General features: G+C 40.4%; 1 protein-coding gene across 1 annotated transcript; it reads left to right on the top strand.

Annotated features, from left to right (window-relative positions):
- The first annotated feature begins 298 nt into the window (after positions 1-298).
- On the top strand, positions 299-20,337 carry ccs (copper chaperone for superoxide dismutase). The gene is made up of 8 exons (NM_001011020.2): positions 299-408; positions 9,200-9,272; positions 11,327-11,464; positions 12,687-12,864; positions 14,586-14,646; positions 15,892-15,969; positions 18,290-18,393; positions 19,548-20,337. The coding sequence occupies exons 1-8, from the start codon at positions 373-375 to the stop codon at positions 19,702-19,704; spliced, it is 825 nt and encodes a 274-aa protein (NP_001011020.1). The 5' UTR covers positions 299-372; the 3' UTR covers positions 19,705-20,337.
- The last annotated feature ends 436 nt before the right edge of the window (positions 20,338-20,773 follow it).

The following is a 20,773-nucleotide window of genomic DNA, read 5'->3' as shown; positions in this document are numbered from 1 at the left end:
AAAAAGTAGATGTTTCGTACCCTACATACATTATGGAACTGGATAGAGAATTCTAGTGCATGATGCAGTGTTTACACAGCTTTTAGATGCACAATGTGTCCAACCCACAGCCATTGCCATTCAAACAGTTGTTCCTGGTTGTTTTTAGATCGCGAAGTTGTAGGTGCATTTGGGTTCGGGGGTGGTATAGTGTTTCTGTAAATCATTTGAGCAATGACCGGACTGATATATATGAAACTACAAATCCCAATGTCCTTTGCGCGATGCGATACAATCGCTTTACTGTTAAATAAAAATTAATGGAGAAGTGCCGGAAACGGGCGGCAGACAGGCAGAAGTTTACCCAGGCTCCAAAGATAAGCGATCGGCAGCATGGAGGAACCGGGAAGTAGGAGAGCCCTTAGCAAGGTGATCAGTTCACTGTAGATAAGTGGGTTTGCTGTTTATTATATCGTCTTACATAAATGTGTGTGTACACTTACTAATATTACTCTCATGAGTAGGTGAAGGTAGCATTTTCCTCACGCAGAAACGTCTATGTCCGCTATGCTCAAATCGGCATGTTCTAGTAGTATTCACTTTGATTTTTGCATGGTTTTTGACTTTACCATAAACTTAAAAAAACTAATGTACAATCTAAAGATGGTACAGTTTGTAATATAATGCAACTAGAAAAAGACAAAAATTATTTGGTTTGCAAACAATATTTCATGGCAAAATTAGTTAATTTCCCTTCACCCACACTGAACAGTGCACTCACTGAAATATCATACATCATAGAGTAGCCAGTCTTACAGATATTACACTTGTATCTCCTCCAGTATGGGTGACAAAACAACTAAAGATGCCTTTTTATTGGTGTCAGAGTGAATTGCTGGTGGCAAAACGTATGGCGTATTTTCATCAGTTACGCAATAGAGATGTTTTAACACCAGCAATTCATAACGATAATGCCAACGAATAAAGTGTATTAGGATGTATTGTCACCCAGACTGGAGCAGATTTAGCATTGGTGACAAAACTTACAGGACAATAAATAGTAGGTTGTAGTGTGTTGAGATTTGTTGTCCAGCAACATTTGGGTAGTGTCATATTATATGTCTGTCTGTTCTTATTAGTAAGCTTTGACTTTTGACTACATTTGTTTGCCAGTGCTTCTTGTTGTGATTAGCATTTGTTGTTGTGATTTTTCTTACAATTGGAATGTTAAATAGTCTTCAGATTGGAGACTGATGAGCTTGACAATTTGGCCTCTTTGGAAATCTGTTACTTGCTTCATTTTGCTTTGAAAACTCAAACTCACACCCACTCCCAAATTGCCCATTACACAGTAAGGACCAGTTGTGAGTCTAATGGGAGGTGAGGGGAGGGAGGATTTTGGAGGGGGCCTTGGGTTGTAGGTAGCTCCTTTTAAGGTGTCGTTCTTGGCTTTTCAGAAAGCTCTCAAACCAGGACCCACTGGAGATCTGGACCCCATTGTTGTCTCTTTGGAGCAACAGACATATTCCCCAGTTCCTTACCATCTGGATGTATGCCCTAAGTGCCAAGCCCAGCCAAGAAACTTATGTGGCAATGGGCTCTCTTTGGAAGCTTGAGGCTATATGAGTCGTTTGCACATAGACGGGGGCGCTGCTACCATGAGGTGAGTTGAGAAACTTGCCTCAGGCAGCAGCGCCCCCAATGTTACCAGGGGCGGCAAATAGTCGCTCCTGGTAACTTTAAGAGCTAAATTTCCATTCTTTAAAATGGAAATTCAGCTCCGCTAGTTCAGAGAGCGCCATGTGCTCTCTACACTAGTGATGTACCCCCCCCCCCAGGCGCTGTAAAGGTATGGGGCGGCATCAGGGGAGCCGCCTCGGGCAAGAAACACTTCTGCAAATGGTTTGAAAACTGGCTACAGGATCGGGTACAGAGGGTAGTTGTTAATGGTACATTCTCTACTTTGAGTAAGTTTCTTAGCATGGTCCCACAGGGTATTGGGTCCACTTTATTTAACTTGTTCATTAATGAGTTATGGGAAGGTATGGTTAGTAATGTATTAATGTTTGCAGATCACACAAAACTGCAGCCCAATTAATTCCATCAAGGATGTGGCATCCTTGCAGTAGAATCTCGGCAAACTGGTAATTTGGGCAGATGAGAATTCATTTGGATAAATGTAAGTTCATGCAGCTAGGATGTAAAAACATGCAAGCCACTTATACCCTTAATGGGACTGCACTAGGCAAATCCATAATGGAGAAGGACCTTGGAGTCCTTGTAGATAATAAACTTGGCTTGTAGCAGGCAATGCCAGGCAGCTACTGAAAGCATAAACAAGGTTTTGAGCCATATTAAAAGGGGCATAGATTCGCAGTTGGAGGGGATTATTCTACCCCTTTACAGAGCGCTGGTAAGGCCCCATCTAGAATATGCTGTTCAGTTTTGGTCTCCAGTGCTCAAAAGGATATTATTGAATTAGAAAGGGTCCAGAAAAGAGCAACTAAGCTGGTAAAAGGTATGGAAAGCCTCAGTTATGAAGAAAGACTGGCCAAGTTGGGGTTATTTATGCTTAATAGGGGATATGATAACTATGTAAAAATATATAAGGGGATAATAAACTCTCTAATGCTTTATTTACCAGTAGTTCCTTCCAGCAGATACGAGGGCACCCATTCCGATTAGAAGAAAGGAGGTTCCATCTAAATCAGGGATCCCCAATCTTTTATACCTGTGAGCAACAATTAAATGAAAGAGTGTTGGGGAGCAACACAAGCATGAAAAAGGTTCCTGGAGGTGCCAATAAGAGCTATAATTGGGTTCTTAATAGCCCCTATGTGGACTGGCAGCCTTCAAAATTAAGCACCTGTTTTGAGGCCACGGGGAGCAATATCCAAGGGGTTGGGGGGCAACATGTTGCTCACGAGCCACTGGTTGGGGAACACTGATCTAAATATTTTTTACAGTGAGCTGAGAATTTTCTACCTGAATCTTACTGGCTGATACATTAGATAGCATTAAGAAAGGGTTGGATGGCTTTTTAGCAAATGGAAGAAATACTGGGTTATAGGAGATAGCTTTCAGTACAAATTGATCAAGGTACTGGTCCAATTGCCATCTTGGAGTCAGGAAGGATTATTTTCCCCCTCTGCAGCAAATTAGAGAGGCTTCAGAAGTGTTTCTTTTGCTTTTCCTCTGGATCAACTAGCAGCTAGGCTGGTTTTATATAGGTGGAAATGGTTGAACTTGATGGACGAGTGTCAACCTAACTCACTATATTACTATATATTTTTCATGTCTGGCAGTGCAAACTACCTGAAAAATACTCCGATTACTGTAACTATGAACAGGTCTGGGATCCTTAATTTTACAATAAGTAAAAGAAATCTAAAATAAACCCTTTTTTGCTTACCTTTCTGCTGGCGTTCCAGGCATCCCTTGCACAATTTCTATTCTCACATATGCAGTAGAGTATATTTACTTTACTGCGCATGCGTGAATGCCAAACGCCACTGTGCAGTTTTCAGCTAACAGCAGCACCAGCCAAAGGAAAAACTAAGGGATCTATTTAACTGGAGGATGGCAAAATAAAAAAAAGGTTTTTGGAAGATGAACCAGCCTATTTCCACTCACCTAGTTAGCTGTTTTTGTAGTTGTGTTTTTTAATCAAACTAAATGTAATTTTCCATGTAGTGTTTCTATTATGAAACATGCCTAACTGCTGGATGACACAGAGCAAAGAAAAAAACTTTGTACTAAGTGTTAATTTTAGCACTTTGTATTATCTCTGCATCTTAAAGTGATACTTTTTAAGATTTTTATGGTATACGTTTTATTTCTAAATTGCACTGTTTACATAGTAAATAATTAACTTTAATATATTTCAATTAAAATTTTATTCTTGAGCCAACAAATGCATTTTTCAAGGAATTAATCTGTAGTGGGGTATATACAATACCAAATCCTCAGCGCTCTAGATATGGTGAGATTTCATACAGTGTGCAGTCAGTATAACAACACGTGTGCATTTAAGCTTGCAGCTCCACCTTTGATCAACCCCTTTGACTGGGTCCCAAGACGTTCACAGATATAGATAGCCGGAGCGCATATGTGGAAAACAAAAAATATATAATAGTGCAAAAACGTTTACATGAAGTGAGACCTTCTCCCAATATAGATAAACATGTACTCAGCAAATGTATATAAACACCCAAGTGCAGTAGTGTAAACTGTTTACCAGATGGCAGTGTTAGCAGGCCAAATGAATGAGATTTATCCAAGTGCAGATTATGGCCAAATGAATAAAAAGTATCCTGGTGCAGATTGCAACTGCATCCAGATGGCAAGGTTACCAGGCCAGATGAATGAGATGTATCCAAGTGCAGATAGTAACCAAATGAATAAAATGTATCCTGATGCAGATTGCAGCTGTATCTTCAATAAGGCACAAAGGAAAAAGAGCAACAAATGGTGCAATATTATTTATTATAGGAAACTGCTAAAAACAATATAACTTACAGGATGTAGAAGAAATACAGGTTCTTAAATAGCCCAACGCGTTTCGTGTACTGGCGGTACACTTCCTCAGGAGCACAAGTGACAGTAAATCAAATGTCAATTGTGCTCCTGAGGAAGTGTACCGCCAGTACACCAAATGCATTTTTCAGTTGTAATATTGTTGTGTAGGCGCCATCTCAGTGGACTGTGCCTAATTCTGAGCTTTCAGAAGGAGCCAGCGCTACACATTAGAACTGCTTTCAGGTAACCTATTGTTTCTCCTACTCCCATGTAACTAGAGGAGTCCCAAGCCGGACTTGGATTTCTTACTATTGAGTGCAATTCTAATATCTACTGGGAGCCGCTATCTTTCTGCCTTCCCATTGTTTTGCTGATCAGCTTCTGGGGGGCGATATCACTACAACTTGCAGCACAGCAGTAAAGTGTGACTGAAGTTTATCACATGATTGTGGCACCATAGGAAATTAAGAATATGGCTAGCTTCCTGTGAAATTTTCAAGTACAATTTAAAAAAATCTTTTGCATTTTTTAAAAATGGATTTCAATGCAGGATTCTGCTGGAGAAGCTCTGTTAACTGTAATCCTTTAAGATGAAACCTCCTGTATTTTAATTTGATGTCCACTGGAAAGATCTAGTGGTGAATAAAGCATCAGAGCAGGGTCGGACTGGGATGGCCAAAGCATTGGCGCCCCTCACAGACTTCCCTCTCCTGATCACTGCAAAGTTAAGTATTAGGTTGCGTGCTCGGGAAGGGGGTTGGGCGGGCCGTAGTCAGGGACCCCTGGGGTGGCAGCCCCATTGGGCCCCACACACCCCAGTCTGGTGCTGCACCGGTGAGTTTATTGTTTGGTCCCTTTGTTTATTTATAGTTATTATATCCCCTCGTTATCAGCTTACTGGCCTTTTTTATTTAAATTATGTCTTTTTTTTAAGGATTGGAAACCAAAACGTATGGCATATTCTTGATGGGGCTTTAATAGTGCTTTGTTAGGAGGGACAATTACCCCCTTCTCCAGTAAATCTATTTCCTTTTTTAATGCAGGACAATATTCTGCTTATCCAAGTTTTTTTTTGTAAACTTTTGTTTTTATTGATTTTTTACATGTTTCATTATTACATTTGTTTTCAAATTTTACATGCATAACATTTTGTATATTAGGCACATGATCAGGCTTAATATTCTTGTGATTATTCAAAGTTATTATATATAACAAAAAAGGAGAGATGGAAGGAAGGAGAATGGGACAGGGAAGGGGAAAAACGAAAGGTGGGAAAGAGAACCAGTATAACAGTTTGTGCTCATTACCCAAGTTTTTTAACTAAATATACCCTCAGGTTCTTCTCCATAAAGCATATACTATTAAGGTTATAAGTGGCTTGCATATTTTTGTATTCCAAATAAAAAATGTATCCTTTTGCTTATCATCATTGAATCTTATCTCATCTGCCACTTAGCTGCCTAGAGTGCCAGTTTGTCCAGATCCTGTTGCAAGGGTGCCACATCCTGGATGGAATTAATTACAGTTGAATTATACATTATATATAGCTGGGACCACAAAAAACAGTGTAAAATGAGGGGAAGATTAAAATCAGGGTATGCAAAACTAAGGTTTAACTGTAGTCTGCATAGCTTTGTACAAAGCATGATGTGTAGATCTCATAAATCAAAGGAAAATAAAATCTACCCTGTAAAGCCAAATCAGTGCAATTTTGTCATTACCATACCTAGTAATCAGGGCTTGCTGGGACTTGACTATGTTATAAACAGACTCTTACATTAACTCTATTTTGTCACTATGATACTTAGTAATTAGGACATGCTGTGACTTGATCATGTTCTAAAAAGACTGTTAGGGCTCTGGCACACGGGGAGAGGCGGGATGGCACACGCGGCGGGGCGATTTCAGGAAATCGCCGAAAAAGACTCGCGAGTCTTTCTCGACGATTTGCGCGAAATCGCGCCGCCGCGTCTGCCATCCCGCCGGCGACTTACATGTTCGCCGGTGGGATGGCAGGGGTAGGCAACTCGGGGAGATTAGTCGCCCGCGAACAGGGAGTTTTGCCGCGGGCGACTAATCTCCCGTGTGCCAGAGCCCTAACAATTGATTTCTGTTTTATCACAAATTTTAGTTCACACATTAAAGGAACAGTAACACTAAAAAATGAAAGAGCTTTAACGTAATAAAAATATAATGCACTGTTGCCCTGCACTGGTAAAAATGGTGTGTTTGCTACAGTAACACTACTATAATTTATATAATAAGCTGCTGTGTAGTCATGGGGGCAGCCATTCAAGCTGGAAAAAAGGAGAAAAGGCACAGGTTACATAGCAGATAACAGACAAGCTCTGTGGAAGACAATAGTGTTTTATCTGTTATCTGCTATGTGCCTGTGCCTTTTCTCCTTTGAATGGCTACATAGCAGCTTATTTATATAAATTATAGTAGACTTTCTGAAGTAAACACACAACTTTTACCAGTGCAGGGCAGCAGCACATTATATTTTGGTGTTACTGTTCCTATAAGCCAGTTACCTGCAAGCCCTGCCCAAAGACTAGTTAGCTAAATTATGACTGTATTTAAGACAGCTATAGCTTACTGTCCTGCATAGCTTTCATCCTACATGATATGCTATATCTTCACAAGTATCTACAGTTAGCTATTTCTATGTAGTATAGGTACATAGGAATTTTTTTGTGGAGCAGGTATGGTACAATCATGGAAAAACATGTTTTTTTTCAAAACCCATCAGTTAATAGAGCTTCTCCAGCAGAATCCTGTATTGAAATCCAGTTTTCAAAAACGTAAACAGGTTTTTTTTATATTTAATTTAGAAATTTCACATGGGGCTAGCCATGGTCTTCATTTCCGAGTGTGCCACAGCCATGTCATTTGTGCTCTGATAAACTTCAGTCACACTTTACCGCTGTGCTGCAAGTTGGAGTGATATCACCCCCCTCCCTTTCCCCCCCCAGCAGCCAATCAACAAAACAATGGGAAGGTAGCAAGATAACAGCTCCCAGTAGATATTAAGGTGGCCACACACGTGGCAATTTGCGATCTTTCGTGCGATTATCGGTAGTGCTGGGCGGTATGACCAAAAATTTATATCACGGTATTTTTCAAAATTATATCGGTATCACGGTATTTGACGGTATTTTTTTTTCCCCATGCATGATTAGGTGACCACCCCAAACACCCGCCACCCGCACCCCCCCGCCACCCCAAACACCCCCCCATCCGCACGCAGACCCCCCACCCCCCCATCCGCACGCACCCCCCCACCCCACCCCATCCCACCCCACCCCAAACACCCCCCCATCCGCACGCACCCCCCCACCCCCCATCCGCACGCACCCACCCCCACCCCAAACACCCCCCCATCCGCACACACACCCCCACCCCAAACACCCCCCATCCGCACACACACCCCCATCCGCACACACACCCCCCCCACCCCACCCCAAACACCCCCCCCCACCCCAAACACCCCCCCATCCCCTTCACATAAATATAACCCCCCAAACACAACCCCATCCCCTTCACATAAGTATAACACCCCAAACACAACCCCATCCCCTTCACATAAGTATAACCCACCCACCCCCCCATCCCCTTCACATAAATAACACCCCCCCATCCCCTTCACATAAAATATAATTACTTGCCAGGCACCCCCCGACAGCTCACATTGGTATCCGACTCTGAATGCGTCCTAGCGATGGCGCTTTTGTAGAGTGTGCGCGCTGACGTCACGTGCGCGCTGACGTCACGCGCGCACCCGGAAGTATTCACGCACACCGGAATGGGGGTATGTAGAAAATTCATATCGGTTTCAAAAAAAAAACCGGTGATCGGTTTTTACCGGTATACCGCCCAGCACTAATTATCGGTAAATCCGCCACTAACCTTCAGGGCTGAAACGACAGATAAGGAGGTAGAAACAATAAGATTTCTACCTCCTTCTGCCGATTCAGTCCTGACGGCAGATTTTGATCAGGCGCCTTCTATGGCGCCCGATCAAAATCTTTTAACCTGGCGGATCGTCGAGTCGACCGATATCAGCAGCCTCCTGCTATACACGCACCAAATACCTCGTTTCGTACGATATTATCAGTGCGTGTATGCCCAGCTTTAGAATAGCACTCAATAGTAAGAAATCCATGTCTGGCTTGGGACTCCTCCAGTTACATGGGAGTAGGAGAAACAATACGTTATCTGAAAGCAGTTCTAATGTGTAGTCCTTCTGAAAGCTCAGAGTCAGGCACAATGCACTGAGATGGCACCTACACGCCAATACTACAACTAAAAAAATACATTTGTTGGTTTAAGAATAACATTTTAAATGGTAGAGTGAATTATTTGCATATAATGGAGTCTGTGGTACATTGCCTTCCCATAAGTCAGAACTGGATTTTTTTCCCATTGTGCTGTCCATACACATTTGTTTTTTGCGCATTCAAATAAACCAAAAATTGCATCATCTATGAGTAAATCATTTCCTGGGTTAGCCATACAAAGCTTTGTGAGGCCTTTATCAGTATTCAAGTTCACATTTTTAAAAAATAAACTAGAGGGTTTTTTTAGTAAAAAAGTCCTGGCATTCATGTGAATCCCAAACCCAATCCTGAATTTGATTGAACACGATTACATTTCTTTTTGTAATTACTGTAAATAGTAACCATACTTTCTTCTGTTATAGTTTGAGTTTGCAGTGCAGATAACCTGCGAAAGTTGTGTTCGTGCTTTAAAGAAAGCATTACAAGATGTTAAAGGTGAGGACCAATTAAAATTCCTATTTATGTATTATATGTAGCATATATATGTATTGATGTAGAATGGTTTGCAGGTCTTGAAAGGCTTGCTTGAGATTCCATATTGGTATCACATTATTTACAAAAAGATCATTCTGACCTATTTTTAGGCTTAATATTTATGCTAAAGGCTTCTTTAGTAATGCCAAATTGAGTGGGTAGTAGGGTCAATTTTATCAAGAGCTGATTAATCTGTGTTTTTGGATTGTGGTAGAAACTGAACCCCCCCCCCCCCAGAGGAATCTCATACACACATGGGGAAACCATACAAAGCCGAATACATAAAAAGGATTTCATCTGCTTTAGTAAAAAGATCTGGGAGATTAAAATGGGGCCTTAGACACACAAACTGTCATTGTCAGTGATGCTTGGGAAATGCAGAATGGAAACCGTAAGTGATTCCACTCACATAGAGGCAGGGAAGGCCTTAGTTAGGAGTGTTTGTTTACTTAGATTGTGTTCTGTTTTATGTAGGGATAGTTTATAGTAAGTTTAGGACTTCATTTATTTATGTGTGATAGATTTGATGGTTTGATGCTTATTTATTTTATTTTTTTTTTTATATTTTTTTTTCTTTCCTGATTCTGGATGAAAGCTGGATAAAATGCCCCCTAATAGTGGTATCATAGACATACCACAGGTTATTTGTGTTTACTGTAAAGCAATACTAAATGATGTCCTTTTGGTGGGAGGTTATAGATTCATCCTTCGAGTTTTAAGTGTATTGGCAATGTGTTTTTTTTTTTAAAGTTAAAGGGGCATGGTTATATCATAATATTAAAACTGTTTTAGAGTTTTTTACATGGTGTTTTCTCCATTTGTACACAATCTGCCTAACAGAGGAATGGTGGAGTCCAAACCCTTTAAAAATAGTTTTGTAACAATTTCAGCATGGTGGGCATCAAAGCTGTTTTTTGGAGGTCATCAGAAATCACCTTTGTTCGAGGCATAACAAAATATTTCCACAAACCTGTGTTGTTGATCATACTTGGATAGTGAAGAGCCAGATTTCTATTCATTAAAGGAGACATACAGCATAACTGTAATCCCCGCCTCCATTTTTGTAGGCAAAAATAAATTATAGATGGTACTGGCTTCACTCTGGGCTACAGAAATTATCATAATCTTTAAAATTGGCCCTATTATTGGAGCTTCCTGTAGATCTGCTGAGGCCCCTGTCCCTGTTTTAGATGAGGGGTGTGTTCTAACAGTCTCTGCTAGAAGCACAATAAGAGGGTAAAAGACAGGCTTTAGTTACCTGTCAGATCCACCTATCCTACAGTGCAGTGTGCTTAGTACCTCTGGCCTCCCTGTACAACAGTGGTTCTCAACCTTCCTAATGCCTTGACCCTTTAATACAGTTCCTCATGTTGTGATGACCCCCAACCATAAAATTATTCCTAAGACCATCGGAAACTTTTTCAGGTGACCCCTTTGAAAGGGTTATTCAACCCCCAAAGGGGTCGTGACCCACAGGTTGAGAATGGCTGTTGTACAACCTGGGAAAGCAGCCAGCAGGAAGTGGGACAGATGGGCGGGGCTAGTAGTGTTTTTGAAGAAATAAATCAGGCCTGATTCTTGCACAATCAATTAAAAACAAACTGAGAATCCTAGATTGCGTGCTTTTGCCACAAACAAATATACATTTGTGTGTGTTTTATTCCAATTAGACGTTGAACGGTTGATTCTATTCACAATTTGTTACTTTTGTATACAGCTCTCCTTGAGGATACAATTAGCTAGAGGTGGGAGGAGGTTGTCACTGACATTTTTTTCCCTTTTTTTCCTTAGATTCTTATAAAAGATGTTTAGTATTTTAATTTTGCATAAACTTGCATAAGTGAGATGGTTAACATAGCTAAAAAAAAATTATATCCTATCATAAAGAATATTAGTGTTTCTTTTTTATTATGGTAGTTAAAATAATGCTTAAATAAAAGCATGAGTAGATATGATATACAGATGTTGGACTAAGCAATATGCTTACTATTGCTAATCAGATTTCCTGCCTTTAGGTGTGAAGGAATTCAGCATCAATATGGAGTCAAAATCAGTTTTGGTGGAGACTACCCTGTTGGCAGAGGAAGTGCACAAATTATTGGAGACCACAGGGCGAAAGGCAGTGCTTATGGGAATGGGAACTGTTCAATCCAGTAAGTATCCAGCAGTGGAGCCAGCATCTGGGGTGGGGTACAGTACAGAGAGCTTCCCAAGAGATGTAAAAGCATGATTTGTAGGTTGCAATTGGGGTGGAATTGGTTTAAGCAGATCATGGGCGGGGTATTGGTATAATGGACATGGCTGGAGTGGATCAGGGGCAGGGCAATGTGGCCATACATACATGGTATTTTTTTCATTTAAGGCTGCATTCTGCTTGTTGGCAGAGATCTCCACCCAGAGGCCCAGCTGATCAGTTGGTACATATTTAGGGCCTGCTTGGCAGTGGGGCTCTAACTTAGTTGTATAGGCCCAGTAATTCCTGATGGTGGCTGTATCCAGCAGTATGTTGTTATGTCTATAAAGTAAGTTTGTCCCATATAGACTTTGTGGTTTGGGGTTAGACCAGACATAATATATATATATATATATATATATATATATATATATATATATATATATATATATATATATATATATATATATATATATATATATATATATATATATATATATAAACAGTTCATAAGCTGCACACCAAAAGTGAGAGACGCTACCTGGGTGCCAGGACAGTGTAGTAATCTGTAGATAAACGGAGAGGAACGGCACTCACAGGGAATTTTCACACCAAGGACATCAACAAGTTTGTAGAAAAGTGAGGTTCTTTATTAGTCCGACGTTTCAGTTCCTGCAGGAACTGAAACGTCGGACTAATAAAGAACCTCACTTTTCTACAAACTTGTTGATGTCCTTGGTGTGAAAATTCCCTGTGAGTGCCGTTCCTCTCCGTTTATCTATATATATATATATATATATATGTCTATTTATACAGTGGGTTAGCTTTGCGCATCAGGTCTTCCCAAAGGTTCCAAGCTTCTGTATCAATACAGAATTTGTTGTGGATACTATTAAGTGAGCAGTGACCCTGAGAATGCTGGGGCCCACTGGGGCATTGACTGGTATACACAGTTTCTTTGCACGTTTTTAAAAAATATGTTACTCCTAAAGGGATGGGGTGTAAAACTATTTTTCTGTGGGGCCCCGTAACTTTTAATTGTGCCACTGGCACTGGATACTTACATCATAAAATGCTTCCACCATAAGAAATATACAGTCATCTAAATGTGGTTTGGAATATCCTATAAAAACATTTTACATGCAGATCTATGTATGTATAACATTTTGCATTCATTTACAATGTCTTATAAATCATTTCAGAAAACCTAGGGGCTGCTGTAGCCATGATGTCAGGGGAAGGTTCAATACAAGGAGTTGTTCGATTTATCCAAACATCTGAGAACACATGTATCATTGAAGGAACATTAGATGGGCTGAGTCCAGGGCTCCATGGAATTCATGTTCATGAATTTGGTGACATCTCTAATGGCTGCGAAAGGTAATTTTTAAAATAAATTTGTGAGAAAAAAATGTCACAGAAAGCAGTTGCTTTGGGCATAAAATACTAATAAAATTGTTCCTCTGACCCCTCACATTGGTTTTGCTATCTAGATTTGTTATCTGCTTTGAGGCTTAGGGCCGTGACAGACGGGCAGATGTGACAGACTGGGAGATCTCCCCGAAATGCCATCCCACCAGCGAAAATGTAAATCGCCGGTGGGATGACATACGCTGCGCGGGCAATTTCCTGAAATCGGCGACGTTGCCTCGCGAGGCAACTTTGGCGATCACGGTACCGGCGATTTACATTTTCGCCGGTGCGATGGAATTTCGGGGAGATTAGTCGCCGACAAGGGAGATTTGTTGTGGGCTACTAATCTCCCTGTCTGTCACGGCCCTTAGGGTACTTGTCTATCACTGTTAATCTCCACAACTGCATATGACAAATCTCCCCTTGTCTAACCTTTGGATCGTCGCAAGTAGAACACGTTACTCAAGACGATGCAAGACTTAGCGATGAGGTCTTATGAGGAAAAGAAAAGAAAAAAGGGGAAAAAAAATATAGTGTAATACTGTTATTGCTTGGCGTATGCATTTATCCCACAGTAAGTGCACAGAAGGGAAAGGGAAACGGAAAAGTCGTGGAATTAACCTAAAGTTGCTAAAGTTGGAAATTTACCTATGTAAAGTGGTTCCTAATACTGCCTGAAATTAAGAGGTGGGAAAGCAGAGAGTCGTGAGCTACAAGCGAACCAATTGGATGCCATATAAACCCAAGGGGGTCTGTAAGTAGATTGGCAATCGGAAAGGGATATCACAACTGGGCACAAAAGGGTGATATAAGTAAAAGTCATCACTGGTGTTAAAAAGCACATGAGAGTGCACATTGTGAAGTAATAACAGAATTACACTATATATATATTTTTTTCTCTTTTTTCTTTTCCTCATAAGACCTCATTGCTAAGTCTAAAGCAGAAGGATGCAGTTTAATTGCAGGAATGCGAAAGTCTGGGGTTGTCAATAAAAGCTTTATTTACTTTTAGGTTCAGTCAGCGATTGGTCTAGCATTTTTAAAAATGATAGGTAGTACTTTCAGTCCAGACTCAATTTGTAGATTCTGGCAAATGATAGAGCGGATGTTATAAGATGTCATAGACAGTTATTGGGCCTGTGGGGGTTGTTTGAGTCTCTGTGTACTTGAAATGCCAAGTCTGGACCTAAGTAATTCATGTAATATTTTATACCAGTAGAAAAGTGACAGTTAAGGATATTTAAAATAGAATTGTATGAACTTATAAGGCATGCTTACCTTTATATTATCTTGTAATATCCACTATAGTTAGATGGGCCTATGATAAGCAACTTGTAAACTGTTTTTTATTATTTTTTGTCAAGGTTTTGAACCATTGGTATTCCTATTTATTTTCTGAAAATGCTATCTGGTTGCCAGGGTCACTGTTCCTGGCATCCATAAATGAATCAACTTAAAGGGTTTCAGTTGCTTGTTTTCTTTTTCTGGTCCTTTATTACTGATCTTCCATTCTGAAAGATAAACCCTAGCAACCGCATAAATGCTAGACAGAACGAAAATACAAAAGAAATTCAAAAACCATGAATAATTACTGCCGATTGTAATATAGCTGTCTACATCATACCAAAAGTTAAGGTGATAGGTTTACACAAAGATGAATGTTTTTCATGTTTCCATTTTCTGTACAGCTGTGGTGAGCATTATAATCCACATAGGAATTCACACGGGGGGCCAGGAGAAGACGACAGAGTAAGTGCTTCAATATTATCTTAATTAGGGAACCTAACTACTGCAATACGTACCTGATCTTTTGTATATTGCCTCCAGAATACACTACATATTACTAAGGAAGCTTGTTTGGCTTCTATTATATTGTCCCTAGAAATGGTTTGTGCATGAGCCCTAAGGGATGCATACTCAAAAGGGATTATGTACATCTGCAAGCGCAGTTATGGTCCCCAAACTTTCCCCACACTCAGTTGCACAACTTTCATAAAGGTTCTTCTATGTCAAAATGCTCTCTTTGCACTTATCTGAAGATGGGCTTATCACCGCCCAGTCCTTCCTTCCATTTCGAATTTAGTGCTGCAAGCGAATATTGACGCAGGGGAACCCTGGGGCTACCATCACCTCTGGAGTAAACAGTAGTTCTAGGGTCCCTTCAGCACACTGCGTCAATCTCTGCAGTTCAGTTGCACCAAAAGAATAGGGTGCACAGGTCACTTGCACACTGAACACAAAAAATGACGCCAGTTGTGCAAATGCGGTAGGTGCAACACAGTTTCGTCAAGAGTATTGCAACCAAAGAAAAAAGAAACTTGACGATTGCGCTCAAAATTGCACTTTGCTTAGTGCACTTGCAGACCATGTGCCCTAATGTGTTGTGCATAAGTTTAACATAGATTCCCATATTTTATCTTGTAATATGCTTTCTGGAAGCTTTTCTATCTCAGGCCTGTAGCTTCTTGTCCGAGAGCAGTATGACTTTTTGAATTGTATTATATTAGTGATTCACCCTTCTCTTGGTACAAAATAGATAGCAAAGAACCACTGTTGTCTGGAAATTTATTATAATTCAATTATTACCATCACACAGACCTTCAATTTGCAGATTCTGGAAAATGTCACAGGGGCTGCTGTAAGATGCAATAGGTAGCTATTACTTATTGGGCTGGTGGGGGTTGATTAGGCCTCTGTGTACTCGAAATGCCAGGGTCTATGTTGAATCCCAGTCTGGACCTGCCGGAATGTTTACATTCAATTGATCTATACTATTTTAACTTCCTTTTGAGCCATTCACCTAACCTGGGTTTCCTTCAAAGGGAAGTCTATTTCACTGGTTTCTCATTGGTGTTAATACAAAAGGCAGTAAGACCATTCTCCACTCAGGCTACCCCTATGCTTAACATTAAATTGACACCTTCAATATATATTGTAAATTCTGAGAAAGCGTTTGAAACAAGCATGCTCATCTTTTCAATTTTTATTTAATAGCATGTTGGAGATCTGGGAAATATATTTGCAGCAGATAATGGACGTGCTTCCTTTAGGCTGATGGATGAACGTTTAAAGGTACCATATTAATATTTTGCAGAATTTTGCTTGCACTCAGCCCCAAACCACTGTAGCTGTGGTGATAGGCCTTTATTTCATGAAATAGAATGCAGCACTCTCCCCAGATTCAACTTTAAAATCCTTTTCTGGTTAACTACAGGTTAAAACTAGAGCTGAATTTGCATTTTTTAAAGGAAACCTAAAATCACTTGGGGAAACTATTTATTTTTTTAGGCACCACCAGTTTTTAAAAACTCTACCATCATATTTTTTGATTCCCAGTAACTTTTGCAGAACACTAGGTTTTACAGAATTACTAGGGCCCCACATCCAGGTATCCCAGCCCAGTGCATTTTTTGTATCAGAGGTGCCCAAGCATACGGCATAGGGTTAGTGTTCATACACTGGAGGGTGCCTAACAAATTGCCACCCTCTCAGTGATTAAATAATGCTTATCTTACTATTGATGCACTCCCCAATCCATTTTATTATACTGTTTAAACAGCTATCTGGTTGCTAGGTTATGTGACCAGGGCCGCTTTATGGTACCAGCAGGCCTAGGCAACGTTTCATTGGTGGGCCCCCATTTCCCCAACACATTTGTGATAGAACAGACCTCAAGCACATGAACCTCAATGCAATAAGACAGGCAGTGAAGAAATGCTCTTCTCTGTACATAATGTACATTGGTCTACAACTAACTTAATGTAAGGGGGGCGCCAAATGTTAGGTATCACCCAGTGATTGTTTTAACCTACTTGATACCTGGGGCTCCTGTTAGCAGTAACCTACACTGGCCCGGGGGTTCTTTCAGCAAGCACCACAGAGTGATCCTCTTTCTGGTTTTCATTTTTTTTTTTGCACGAGTACGCATACGTAGTAGAATGAAAAGCAGAATTTTAAAGGAGAAGGAAAGGCATTTTGGCATTTTACTGCCAAGAGATTACCTACATTAGTGTAAGCTAATATTTATTCTGCAGAAAGCTTTACCATGCCCGAGTAAACAGCCCTAGAAGCTCCCTCTTTGTTTAAGATAGCAGCTATCATTTTAGCTTGGTCTCAGCAGCTTCTGTGCTGCAGCGAAGTGGGAGTGGGAGCGACTTCTGATAGGAGTGGGAGCGAAGAATTCTGATAGGAGTGGGAGCGAAGAATTCTGATAGGAGTGGGAGCGAAGAATTCTGATAGGAGTGGGAGCGAAGAATTCTGATAGGAGTGGGAGCGAAGAATTCTGATAGGAGTGGGAGCGAAGAATTCTGATAGGAGGGGAAGCGAAGAATTCTGATAGGAGGGGGAGCAAAGAATTCTGATAGGAGGGGGAGCAAATTCTGATAGGAGGGGGAGCAAATTCTGATGGGAGAGGGACAAAGAGAGAGGAGAGAGTTGTGCAGACTCGTGCCCATGCCCTGAAGGATTTTTCTGAGAGCAATAAGTCTGACGATGTTTACAAAAAAGGAGACAAGAAATTCTTTGTTTCTTTTGATAGAGTGCAGCGTTTCTGTGAGTGCTTATGGCTGTATTTACATAGATCTTTCTGATAAAGCTTACTTAGTTTTTACCTCTCCTTCTCTGTTAACAAAAAAACCTCATGTTTTTCACTACTGCACATGCGTCTGCCCTAGGTGTACCCCCCCCCCCCAACTATTGTGATATGGCTTGTGACTGGGGCTTTGTTCAAGATAGGGGGGAAATAAATAGCAAGATATATTGGAACAACATGACAACTAAAATTGATGACCCAGTCAGAGAATAGGTTTAAATATAGAAATGCTGTAAGCAAGTGAAAGGTGTTTCCAGGAAGGATTACTTAAAGGAAAACTATACCCCTAAACATTACAGGTCCCTCATATGTAAAACAGTTTCATATAAATAATAGCTTTTCATAAAAAAACATTCCTTTCTACTAATTTTTAGATAATCTCAAATTGAAAAACTGCCATTTTAAGCACTATGTTCTATAAGAGGTGCTGCGCTCTCACACAAGCCAGGGGCACTGTCCTCATTTCTTCTCTGTATTTAAATAACATACATGCTTATTTTTGTGCCCTGTTTCTGTCAGTTTGGGCCAAATATAAGACTGAATTTCTCAGTTTTGTTTTCAGGTTAATAACATTTTCATGGGCTAATTTATCAGAGGATGAAAAGAGAGTTTTCTGTTGTAACCCTTTGATAATTATGTTTCTAAAAATCTAATACAAGTGATTAAAGAACTGCAAAATTGGTTAAATGTGGCGAGCTCTGGTTTCATGTTTTGGTAAATATGACCCTGTGACTGTGTCTCTTTGGCTCAGACAGCTTCAGCTGTGACCTAAGCTAATGAACAAACTTCATCACTGTGCAGGTGTATGATATCATTGGTCGCTCCTTAGTGGTTGATGAAGGAGAAGACGACCTTGGCCATGGGTGCCACCCACTTTCTAAGATAACTGGCAACTCAGGCAGGAGGTAACGTAAATATTGAATAATGAATTCAATTTAATCTAATCCAGATTTGTTTCTTTTTTATTTGCTCATCTCTGTTCTAAAGGGTATGTGCCCACGGAGCGAGTTAGTTACCCGTGATAGATCTCTGCTATCATGGGCGACTAACTGCTCTGAAAAGGCTTTCCGCCTGCAAGGATAGAAGTCGCCAGTGGAAAGCCCTTTGCATCACTTTGTTTTCCGAAGTAACACAAATTTGGCTGCAGGAGGAAACTGCAGGATCTATCGTGGGCGACTAAGTCGCTCCGTCAGTTCCTACCCTTAGACTCACTTTTTCATCTTAGTGCTTCATATTTGGGATGCACTGAATCCATTTTGGGTTTGGCTGAACCCTGAATCCTTTGTGAAAGATTCAACCAAATACTGAACCGAATCGGAATCCTAATTTGCATATGGAAATCAGGCTGCAGAAAGGGTTAAAAAGACGCTCTTGATTAAAAATTCCTTTACTTCCGTGTTCATGTAACCAAAAGTCGTGTGATTTTAAGGATTCGGATTTGGTTCGGCCAAACACTTGGTTTCAGCCAAATCCTGCTGAAATTATTGCCGAATCCCAAACCAAATCCTGGCTTTGGTGCATCCCAACTTCATCTTGTATTGCTGTTAATGGCTCATTATTAAGTTTGTTTTGTTTGCATTGTTTCTGTGTGTGCATGAATATATTTAATAGTCTTAGTACTTTTATATTACTCAGGACTCCCAGTTTATCTCATTGAAATTACTAAATTAAATTATTAAGAACTTTGATTTTAATCTTCTTCTGAGGAGTATTAGGAGCTGATTGTGCTGGTAACACTGGTAAATGAAAATTTTGTGTATTAATTTGCTTTTATATAGAATTGACTGATATAAAGATCAGCAACATTAGTCAGTTGCTGCACTCTGGGTTGGTGAGGAAGGAAGTACAAGGCTGATTTATAAATATTTTTTTTATTTGAGCGCCTGAATTAAGTCCTTAAAGCACTAAGTAAGTTCACATTTGCAGTGGTCTGCTCTTATTTTGCTTGCAAGATCAGTACAATGTCTGTACATAGACTGATGATAAATTATACTGTAGCCTTTTGAAGTAATTCTTGTCTTTGTTTTATACCTTCTTATTTGCTCTCTTTCCTTTCCAGATTAGCCAGTGGTATCATTGCCCGCTCTGCTGGTCTTTTTGAAAATGACAAGCAACTGTGTACCTGTGATGGAATAACTATATGGGAGGAAAGAAATTACCCTATAGCGGGGCCAGGGCGCAGCACCCAGCTGCAAAGCCCCCCTGCTAACCTTTGATCACCTTCAGTGCTACCTTACCTACAAGGAAATCTGTTCAGCAACATAATGTTGGAATAAAAGGCCAAATGAAACCCTGACACACTATAGGTAATATGTAAATGGAGTTGGTAAGGCACAAGGTTGCTGTATTTCCTTATATAACCCTATGCAAATAAATAATGGCTCTCTAAACTCCCAAAACTCATCTTCTGGGTTCTAGCACCTTCTTTTCCTGCTTTTTCCCAGTGCAAAACACATGCACACGCTACAGTTGCACACGCTACAGTTGCACCAGTGTGCTTGTTGTACCATTTTAGGCATGATTTTTTCAGGAGAAGGGACCATGTTGATCCAATGTTTAGAGCAGTGATCCCCAACCAGTGACTTGCAAGCAACATATGTTGCTCATCAACTCCTTGGATGTTGCTCCCCGTGGCCTCAAAGCAGGTGCTTATTTTTGAATTCCTGACTTGAAGGCAAGTTTTGGTTGCATAACAATAAGATGTAATGACAAACAGAACCTCCTGTATGCTGCCAGTTCATATAGGGACTACCAAATATCCAATCACAGCCCTTATTTGACTCCCCCAGGAACTTTTCTTTGCTTGTTATGCTCCCCAATTCTTTATACATTTGAAAGTGGCTCACAGGTAAAAAAAAAAGGTGGGGACACATCAGAGGGAAGCAGTACTACTTATTAGGACTGCTGTCCTTGGAAATCTGTATATCAGCCCAGGTACACCAGTCCGATCTACAGCTAATTATATATTAAACCTAGAATGTTTAGGTCTTTCATTGCCTTTTTATATTACTTAAAGAATGGCACACAAGGCTTTTTGTGAAACAGACTTGTTGCTATTCATTTGAATTTGCAAAAGGGTTGTATTTTACTGTTGTACATGGACTGTTGCTATGGACATTGGTCTCAGTGACTTTCCTCCAGGAAAAAATTCCTGTGTGGGTGATGGTACACACGGGGGAAATTGACGCCTGTGATTATAGATGTGCAACCGCTGACAACCAATCTCCTAAAAATGCTTTCCCACCAGCAATAATTTTAATCGCCTTTAGGAAATCATATGCATTG

The sequence above is a fragment of the Xenopus tropicalis genome, chromosome 4 (assembly GCF_000004195.4).
Source record: "Xenopus tropicalis strain Nigerian chromosome 4, UCB_Xtro_10.0, whole genome shotgun sequence".
In the NCBI taxonomy this organism is placed as follows: domain Eukaryota; kingdom Metazoa; phylum Chordata; class Amphibia; order Anura; family Pipidae; genus Xenopus; species Xenopus tropicalis.
The sequence above is the reverse complement of the archived record's forward strand: the minus strand, read 5'-3'. Positions and strand labels throughout refer to the sequence as shown.

Bases quoted from the DNA above. Each gene is read 5' to 3' on its own strand.
- ccs (NM_001011020.2), top strand. From the start codon at position 373: ATGGAGGAACCGGGAAGTAGGAGAGCCCTTAGCAAG. The intron at 9,273-11,326 runs GTGAGGACCAAT...TCCTGCCTTTAG, and splicing joins AGCATTACAAGATGTTAAAG to GTGTGAAGGAATTCAGCATC. The intron at 11,465-12,686 runs GTAAGTATCCAG...AAATCATTTCAG, and splicing joins AATGGGAACTGTTCAATCCA to AAAACCTAGGGGCTGCTGTA.